We start from the raw sequence: 9,784 nt of genomic DNA, 5'->3' as shown, positions 1-9,784 counted from the left end.
GGCCTCCCGCACCCCCGAGGGCCTCCTGTGCCCCGGGGACCCCGCGAGGGGAGTGCATGCATTTCCCGTGGTTCCTGGGGACACCAAGGACGTGGTGGGCGCCGCTCTCCTCCGCGTTTGAAAAACAAAGTGATGAGATCATCATCACCCGTCACAGCCTCGGCACCTCCAGGACCGGCTCTGGGGCACACGCTCTTTGGGCTCCTTCCTCGCACAGGTGGCCCCGGGGGAAAGGCCTGGAGGAGAGCCAGAGCCTGCCACCCCAGGGCTGTGAGGGGCGCAGGGTCTGAGACCCTTGGTCCTTGGGCCACGCTGAGGAGTAGGGGACTCTGAGCCGAAAGGAGCCAGGAGGGTCTCGGCTGGCAAGACAGGAGCCATGTGAGGTTCCAAGGCCTCTCTCAGGGGCCTGGGTGGCTGGGGCCGGGCTGGAGGAAGGGCCCGCGCTGCAGAGGCCTCCGGGCCAGCTGGGGGCCCTGGGGCAGGGGACGCTCCGGAAGGAGGCTCTACAGACCCACTGGCTGTTTGCACGGAGCAGCTGGGAGCAGCGACAGGAGGCCTGAGCAGCCGGTGGGTGCTGGCGGGTGCTGGTGGAGGCTGCCTGCATTCAAAGGGTTCCAGGGAGGGGTGTCCGGGGGTTCCACAAGAACATCCAGAGCCAAACTTGAACGCCTGGCAGTACTGGCCTAAACTCAGGCGGAGCCCCGGGTGCCGAGCAAACCCACGGCTTCCCTAAGCAGAGCCCTGGGCTGTGTGCATCTGCTGGGGGCACAGCCCTGAGGGACACTGCCCCCCCCCACCTGTGGTGTGTGGTACAGACGAGGGTGCAGCTAACTGGGCCACAGGAGAGTCGGGGGTGCCAGGGAGGAACTGGGCTGTAGGACACTGAGGTCATGTCTGGTGCAGGCGGTGGGGCAGAGAGAATCAGGGCTCCAGGGCACAGCTGGGATACTCACCTGGGCCGCCCCAGAAAAATCCAGGCTGCGGGGGCGTGTGGTCAGGTCCAGGCAAGGGACCAGCACAGCGGGAGGGAGGGAGATCGGTGGCCGGAAGCCTGTTTGCAAAACCAGCCTGTGTGGCCGGAGTGCCCTCCTGTCTGCTCCCGCGTCATCCCTGTCTCCACCCGCCTGTCCATCCATCCGTCTACGCCAGGCTGCTCTTATTTTAGGTGAGACGAATGAGCTGGGCAAGTAGAATGATAGGAGCTACAGAGGACAAAGGACTGAGATTGGAAGGAAGGGAGAAAGCGCGTGTGCCTTCCTTTTTTTTTTTTTTTTTAAGATTTTATTTATTTATTTGACAGAGACACAGCGAGAGAGGGAACACAAGCAGGGGGAGTGGCAGAGGGAGAAGCAGGCTTCCCGCGGAGCAGGGAGCCCGATGCGGGGCTTGATGCCAGGACCCTGGGATCATGACCTGAGCCGAAGGCAGATGCTTAACGACTGAGCCACCCAGGCGCCGCAGCGCTTGTGCCTTCCTTAGCCACAGGACAGGCTAACACGGGCAGCTGAGCTGGCGACCACAGAGCAGAAGTGCGGCTGGGAGAGGGGGGCCAGTGGCCTCACGTCCACGTCCCAAGTGCTGGAGCAGCTGGGGTGGGTCCTCATCTGACGCTGGGAGGTCACAGTCACCCCGGGTCCCACACCCGATGCCAAGGTGCCCATGTCTTCATGTTGCCCCAATGCCATGGCCCACCATGTGTCCTGGGCCTTGGGAGCTGCGTGGGGGCAGGGAAAGGCTGGGAACACACCAGAATGGGAGGTGGTGGCAGAAATGGCCTAAAACAGTACCAACAGGAGTTAACACGGGCAGCCTGTCTTCTGTCATCCTGCACATCATCCTCTGGGGGTGGGGGGCGGTTGGCAGAACAAAATTCCTCCATTCAAAATATGTGCCAGGCTCTGTTCTAGGCACCGGGAAACCAGTGACCCGGATGGTGCAGCAACCTGCCCTCAGGATGCCTATGTTCTAAGGGAGCTAGGAAGACAAGGCCAATGTGCTGGAACCGCACAGGAGGGAGCGAGGTCTGGGAAAGGGCAGAAATAGTGCAGGACGGGGATCAGAAGTGCCCCAGGTTGGGCGGCAGTTTTTAAAATGGGAGATCAGGGTCATGGAGAAGGTGACTTTAGAGCAAAGACTGCCCTTGGGGAAGGAGACCGGAGGATAAGGCCCTGGGGCAGGAGAAAGGGGCACAGTGAGCTAGTAGGGGGTGCGCAGGGGGTCTTGGGAAGGGGGAGCAGGCGTGAGCACCTCGGCTTGTGCTCTGGGACAGGCTGCCGGGACCCCAGGCTGCGGTGCGTCAGACTCCGGGTGCGCCTTGGGGGTGGTGCCGCCGGACTCTTGGCGGGGCAGGGGTCACATCTGATGGCGGGGTTTTCAGGCTGAGCACCAGGAAGGTCAGGAAGGGCATGGTGGGCAGGGCAGGGGTGCAGGGCTCACTTGTGTGAGCCAGTGGGGGTTTGGGGGGAGGCCTCGAGCTCAGCTGGGGGCCTGGGTCTCCACTCCACCGGGGCGGTAGATGCCTCATCCCGGGGAGCAAGCCCTCTCTCGAGCTCTGTTCACCTCTGTGTACCTCTGTTACCTGTTCACCCCCCACCCCCAGAGGATGATGTGCAGGATGACAGAAGACAACCGCTCTTCGAGGTGATCAAAAAATTCTGCATTTCCAAGGAGAACTTGTTCTGCTAAAGGCTGTGAAAACAAGCCCCGCCCCCTGGCTTTCTCCATTTCTCAGAAATATCATCTGGTCCTTCCTGGCCGCGCTCCCAAGAACTACAGCACAATAAACACCTTTCTCAAAGCAGTCCCCGCTTCACCCTTCAGCCCAGTCTGGGCCGGTTTCCACCAGATGCGCCGAGCGGGGTAGCACCGTTTCCTTCAATCCATAGATCCAAAACATGTTTTGTTAGAACAATTATTAACTAATATCCTTACTATATATGAAGCATTCACACGGATACTGAAAGCAAACAAACACCAAGGCCCAAGGACAAATGGGCCAGGAACACAAATCCTAGTCACACGTGTGCGCGCGCACGCACCTCACTTGCACACCCACATATGCTGGGGGTGGGGGGTGAGCCCCACAGCCAAAGGCACTGAGATGCCTCCTCTGAATACCCTTGACAGTTGGGCCGTCAAACCGGGTAAGGAAAGCTCGGAGAGGGTGCACGAGCCAGGCTGGGGGTGCGGGGGGGAGGGAAAACTCGGGCCCTTCCTTGTGGGGACGGTCCGGGGTGGGGGAACAGCTCGGCCACTTGCGCAGGGCACTCACCCCGCCCTCTGTAAAACGGGACTGTCACCTACTGGGAGGGTTCCCTGGAGATGGAATGACCTGGGCTCCCGCCTGGAGCAGGGCTAACCCAGTGTGGGGATTTCTTACAGACACTGTTAGGGACTGAACCGTGTCCCCTTAAGGTTCCTATGTCCGAGCCTTAATTCCCAACGTGACTGTATCTGGAGATGGGCCCTAAGGAGGTCATTAGGGTTAAGTGAGGTGGGGCCCAGATCCCAGAGGCCTGGTGCCCTTACAAGGAGAGGAAAGGCTGCGTGAGGACAAGAGGGTGTGGCCTCCCACAAGCCACAGGGGGCGGGTCCTCTCCAGAACCCATCCCTGCCGGCACCTTGATCTTGGGAATTCTGGCCTCCAGCCGCGCCCCGTGGCATCTCACCAGAGCAGCACGTGGGTGTGCAAGACACCACTGTGCATGCCCTCCCTTCAATAAGGATACCCCGCCTGCCACTGCCCTGGGGACAACACCTCAGTCAATGACAGCTGCAGAGCAGGCCCCAACATCCATTAAAAACAGATCCATCTTGGGCGCCTGGGTGGCTCAGTTGGTTAAGCGACTGCCTTCGGCTCAGGTCACGATCCTGTCCCGGGATCGAGTCCCACATCGGGCTCCCTGCTCGGCAGGGAGTCTGCTTCTCCCTCTGACCCTCTTCCCTTTTGTGCTCTCTCTTTCTCTCTCTCTCTCAAATAAATGAATAAATAAAATCTTAAAAAAAAACACCAAAAAACCCCCCAAAAAGATCCATCTGTACTTACATCCCGATTCAAATGTGCACCCACGTTACACCAGAGCCCTGATTTACCAGATTCATCACAAAAGTTTTTGTAAAAAAAACAAAACAAAGCAAAACAAAAAAACAGCCGACACAATCTGCTGCAAGGGTTTATTATGTTTAGTCTACAAATTTGATCTTTTAAGAAAAATTCACAAAATATTCAGTTGAAACCACATTTCTGGTTCATCAAATTTCAAATATATTTTACCGTGCTGAACAATATATTCTAATGCTGTCTAAAACACAGCCAAATTATTTGTCTTTATTCATTTATACACATTCTGTAATTTTTTGAAAACCAAGATTAAGATAAAAAATATCGACAAAACTACCCATTTACACTACTCTCCTCCCATACACTGAAATCTTTTCCATGGGTCTATCTTCTTCCCTTCATTTTAGATTCTGTACGCTCTGTTTGTAAACGCACTCAGGGAGTTCTCACCTCACATTTCCCACCAATTCAAACACCTTGTGGAAAGATTAATTCCCTTGGCAATGCAGAAGCTTAGGTTTGTTAAAAGTACTCACTGAAAATTATTTTTTAATTTATAGATCATATAAAATAAGCATTTACAAAGGGACAGACGACTTTCAACATTATTTTGAAATCCCCTTAATATGTGGAAATATAAATGAAGCAATCTGTCAAATTAGACATTTTTGGTCTTTTGTTTTTATTCTGTGCTCCCTTTTGAATGAAATGTGTGCTGTGGATTTTGTTTCTCCAGGTCCCTGTAGCATTGGCTGCTCGTGGGGCCCTTAGCCCCTAGGTCACACAGCACGGGGACCCCCCTCCCCGCAGAGGAAGGCTCTCAGTCCTCAGAGCGGGGAGAAGCCCTGCTCGCCAGGCCCCCAGCTGCTGGAGCTAGATTCCACGAAAATCAAGCAAGGATATGCACGGCTCTGCCTAAGGGGGGGGTGTGCAGGAAGGAATGCACAACAGAAATTACAATAAAGCTTCTACTACATCAAGAATGAGAATTTCTCCAAAGAAATGCTAAAAATCAGTAATGCGGATATACCATGTGACAAAGCGGCACAACACATCTGCTGGTCTCAGCGGCAGCCCGCGATGTGCTCACCGGTCCGCGGAGGCAGCCGGCTCTCCCAGAAACAGGAACCAGCCTGCGGGTGTTAGGAGCCGTAACGACCCTGCCGAGGGGGCACCGAGAGGACAGCTTACTCACACTCGGCGTCGGTTCCTCCTTCTCGCGCACACGGAATGCCGGCCCTTACCGAAAGTGACCTCGCGGCGAGCGTACAACACCGCCTGGCTGGCTGACATGCCGCCCCCCACCCCCAGCCCAGACACAGGAACCGGAAGGGGCGCGACCCCGGCTTCTCGAGCCGCCCCCGAGGCCTGCGTGCACCTCGGACGCAGAGCATCCTGCCTCCCGGGCCTCTGCGGTGCGTCTGCAGCTCCGGGGGTCGGGAGAAGGGGGGCAAACTATCAGGGTGAGAGCCCGTGCTGGGCCCCTGGGAGGCAGGTGTCATGGGAAGGTGGGGCGCACTTGTGGAGTCTGAACCCTGAAATTCTGGCTCTGCTGAGCGATCTCGTGTTGAAGCAACTTGGCCTCTGCAGCCAGAAAATGAAGATATAGAAGGGGGGAGAACCTATAAAATGGGGATCACCTCCCACACGCCATGGATGCCACCTGCCCGGAAGGGCTGACGAGGGCTCAGCTGAGCTCGGGCACACCAAAGCTCCTTTGAATTCTAACCAAAGGTTAAGCGGCCCGGAGAAGAGCAGGAGCCTCAGGGCTGAGGGGACGCTCCATGGTGCGGGCAACCCCACCGCCTCCCTAGCCTGGGAAGCCCCTCCGGAGGCACCAGAGCCAACATCCATTAGGTGCCACTGCCCGTGGCCATGTTTTTACATTAATAATGGCATCCTGGGGCGCCCGGGTGGCTCAGTCGGTTAAGCGACCGCCTTCGGCTCAGGTCATGATCCTGGAGTCCCGGGATCGAGCCCCACATCGGGCTCCCTGCTCGGCGGGGAGTCTGCTTCTCCCTCTGACCCTCTTCCCTCTCGTGCTCTCTATCTCTCATTCTCTCCCTCTCAAATAAATAAATAAAATCTTTAAAAAAAAAAAAGATATGCATAGGAATCTAGAATTAAAAATATACCAAAGCATTAACAGAAGTTTTCCTCATGACAGGGGATAATGGGTCATTTTTATTTCCTTCTTACTATTTCTCTGTCCCGATATAGGAAAGAAGTAGATCAGGATCATGACAATCCCTGTAACAGTTCCCCTAGAGTCATCAACTAGAAAATGTAAGCAAAAATAAAATCACAATTTCTGGTGTTCACGACATCCTGGGTTACACTGTAGTGAACATATCAGTACCATGAAATCGAATTTGTCAGCAGCTGAAGAGTGGTCCAAATTTCATTTTCAAAGCTTTGAGCCACCACCCCGCTCCGTTCCCGTCATCCCCAGTATCACTGACCTGAATGGAAGTCATGACTCCATTAGCAAAGACTGAGAGCTTTCCAGCAACGGATCTCACGCCCTGCTTAAACTGGGCCATGTCGGGCGCCGTGGGCAGCACGCTTGTGAGGTTGTAGCTTCCTGCACACAGAGCAGACCCCCACTGTCACTCCACAGCTCCAAAAGACGGCACAGCCAGGGCCCAGAGCCCTCGATGACCTCAGGGGACATGCGGTGCCCTCCCCTCCCACTGCCCACAAGCAGCAGCCGTGGTTAAGGGAAAAGAACCTTGCAGTGGGGTCAGGACTCAGCTTCAGGGCCGGCCCTACCATGAACCAGCTGCAAGTCCCCACATGAGAGAAGATGTAGTATCGGGTGTTGGGACCAGCAGGGGTTCAAATACTGGCACTGCCACTTTTAAGTTGTGCGTCTTTGGAGAGCTTCCTCACCCTCCCTGGGCTGCTGGCTCCCCCCCAGGTGCTCAACACGAGATCTGACAGGTAAGTACCCGGTGAACGGCAGATTGGCAGACATCTCTACTTCTCCTGTGCTCAGCATCCATCCCCCCCTCTTTTGGTACAAGCCCTCCTCCCTTCCTCTGGGGAGCCCCCTGGACTCCAGCCAGAGGGGCGGGCACAGGACCCAGGCCTGGCCGATCAGAGCCTTCCTGGACCCGTGTATCTTCAAGAGAGAGGAGCCGACGGCTTGCTCCAGGCTTACTGCTGGGGCTAAGGCACCGCTGCGGCTGGCCGGCCCCCTCACTGCCATGCAGGGAAGGCAGAGGACGCCTGCTGCAGTTCGAGAGAAAGGTAGGTTCCCCAAGGAGGTGAGTCGGACGCTAGGTGTCTCTCTGAGGCTGTTTTCAGACTCTGAGCTGGAGCCCCTCACTGGGTAGCGCCAGACCCCCCACCTTCCTTCCTGAGGCCAGCCTTGGTTGGGTTTCCCTGCTTCCACGTTGGTTGTCCAATCCAAACAGTAGCGTATTTCCACCAACACGGGTGAAGAGCATCAGTGTTATCACAATAAGGGGTGATAACCCCAGAGCTGACAACCAGGCTCTAGTGGTTGGAGGGGCTCGGGGACCTTGAGTGGGCCCAAACCCTGCAGATCCTCTGGGGAGCCAACCCCAGCTCCTCCCACACAATCCACGTGTACCCACCTGCCCCTTCAGCAACAGAAGCCAGTTCCCTTCCCAAGAACACACAGAATGGACGTGTTTATCCTTCCGCACAGACGCTGCCCAGAAGGGGCACTGTGTTTACCCACAGCACTGTTCCCATGTCCACCATGCAGGGAGGGGGCCTGAGGTGCGGGTTCTGACCCTCCCTGGCTCCAGCTGAGGTTTTAAAGGTTTGTGGGCCTTTGCCAATAACAGAGCGGAAGCCCAGCCCAGCCCAGTTGGGTTCAAATCCCAGCATAGCCACTCCCCAGGCGGTGCTACCAGCCTAAAAGATGGGTCTTTACAGCAAACAAGGAGCCAGTGTCAGGTCCTGAGCGCGCAGAGCCCGGGTCCCAGCGGCGCCATCACCTGGCAAGGCCCACAGGGGCTGGGTGGGTCCAGACCAGAGGTCGGCAGGGGGGCAGCAGAAGCACCTCCACCTATGAGTTTCTAACTGGAGAAATGTGTAAAGAGGTGAGCACCGCAAAGGCAGGACAGCTGTGCGACCGTGGTCCCTCACTGACTACGTTCAGTCCGCAGGTGCCCTGACATGACAGCCAGTTTCCCAGCGTCTTCCCCTCCTCCCCTTCCTCTGTACACAACTCCCCAGTTCTAACCCTTGCAACAAGGTGTGTCCAGGTGACATTCTGGTCAATGGGTGTGTGCCTTCCAGGGCTGGGGCCTGCCCTTTTCCAGCCCTCTTCCTCCTTCTGGCTGGCTGGGATGCAGGTGTGATGCCTAGGGCTCGAGCAGCCATAATTGGCGTGAGGTGAAGTACAAAGTAGAGGTCATAAGCAGTAAGGAGGAAAAGGGCCTGGCTCCTTGGCATCTGGGAACACAGTGCATGTCCCAAACTGCCCCCCAGAATCACATGTGAGAGAGAACAAACTCAGGTCTGATTTAGCCTCTGCTAACATGCATCTTCCTTACTTAATCCTCACTAACGATCTAAGCTCCCAGGAGTGTAAGCAGCCTAACTCCCAGAGCAGGGGTCAGGTCTCCGGCAAGGAGGCCCCTTCCCACCTTCCGCCTGCAGGTCTGCGGCCGTGTGCTCGACGGGCTCCAGACTGCTGAGAACAGACGGACGGTCTCCTGTGGCTGTGAGGTCTCCTTGCTCCGCAGGTGTCTGGCTGCTGCGTCCCCTCGGAGGGCTGCCCAGGACAACAGTACCTGGGTGCACTCGGCCGCACAACGGGCTCCAGGAAACGACAACTCAAGCTGTTTCCTCAGGAAGAGGTTCCAACCCGGGGTCTAGGTCAGGTGCCCCATTTCCCTGCTATCTGTTCCCATAACACCCCCAGGTGGCTTCTTGCTAAGGATGTCAACACAGACCCGCTTTTCCAGAGCTCGCTGCCTCCTGGAGGGCAATCAGCCGACAACAATAGGAAGAGAGCTCGGCCACAGTGAGAGGCAGTCCTGGCACCGGGGGCTGTGGCTGAGCCTGAGCTGGTGGAAGTGGCGGGGATGCGTCTGAGTGTCCCAAGGAGGCTTATGGACCAACTGGCTTGGCGGGGGGGGCGGGGGGGGGGGCGTTGCTGGGAAAGAGAGAAATGAAGGATGACTCCCAGGTTTCTGGCTCGAGCAGCTGGGAAGATGGCAAGCCAGAGGCAGAGGCCCTGCAGGGTCCAGGCCGGGGCAGAGGGCCAGCTGAACTGGGCCAGGTTAAGTGATCAGTGTGGATGCCCCGCATCGGTCAGGAAGGCCAGGGGACACGGAGCAAACACCTCCTCCCCGCGCCCACTGCGGGTCGGCAGGGGGTCTGCTCCACACAGCCGCTCGAGACGCAGGCCCACGGGGCTGCCCCTCAACGCAAGCTCCTAGAGCCCCTGCAGAGTACGCGCCGCACACCGGCTCTCCCAGCTCGGCGGGAAGAGCGCCACATCGCTGCTGCCCCCCAACACCGGCCGCGCAACGTCACACTCAGCACACTGTATGTTCCTAGCTGTGCTGGAAGGGGCGCTAGCACAGTGGGGGCCCTGGTTCCTGCGCCCCGTGGCCCAAGGGACCCACTGATTGCTCCCCCCCACCCCAGAGCTCCCTCACTGCCGACCACTCACTCCACAGACACCGAGGGCTTTCTCTGTGCTAGGCGTGCCGAGATGAGAATGGACAGGTCCTGTCC

The 9,784-nt window shown here is 57.3% G+C and overlaps 1 protein-coding gene across 2 annotated transcripts in view; it reads right to left on the bottom strand.

Moving 5' to 3' along the window:
• Nucleotides 1-4,156: 4,156 nt before the first annotated feature.
• Nucleotides 4,157-9,784, bottom strand: part of ARFGAP3 (ADP ribosylation factor GTPase activating protein 3) — a 49,439-nt gene continuing 43,811 nt past the window's right edge. Inside the window, exons 15-16 of one of the 2 annotated variants that reach the window (XM_027592969.2) lie at nt 6,523-6,644; nt 4,157-5,193 (exon numbers count right to left, since the gene is read on the bottom strand). In XM_027592969.2, coding sequence (XP_027448770.1) covers nt 5,125-5,193; nt 6,523-6,644 — 191 coding nt within the window. In that variant the 3' untranslated portion in view covers nt 4,157-5,124. Of the gene's footprint in view, nt 5,221-6,522; nt 6,645-9,784 lie in introns of both variants that reach the window. The other variant, XM_027592968.2, reaches the window with a different exon arrangement.

The sequence above is a fragment of the Zalophus californianus genome, chromosome 9, assembly GCF_009762305.2.
Source record: "Zalophus californianus isolate mZalCal1 chromosome 9, mZalCal1.pri.v2, whole genome shotgun sequence".
Lineage (NCBI taxonomy): Eukaryota > Metazoa > Chordata > Mammalia > Carnivora > Otariidae > Zalophus > Zalophus californianus.
Note: the sequence above shows the minus strand (reverse complement) of the source record. Positions and strands in the feature narration are given on the sequence as shown.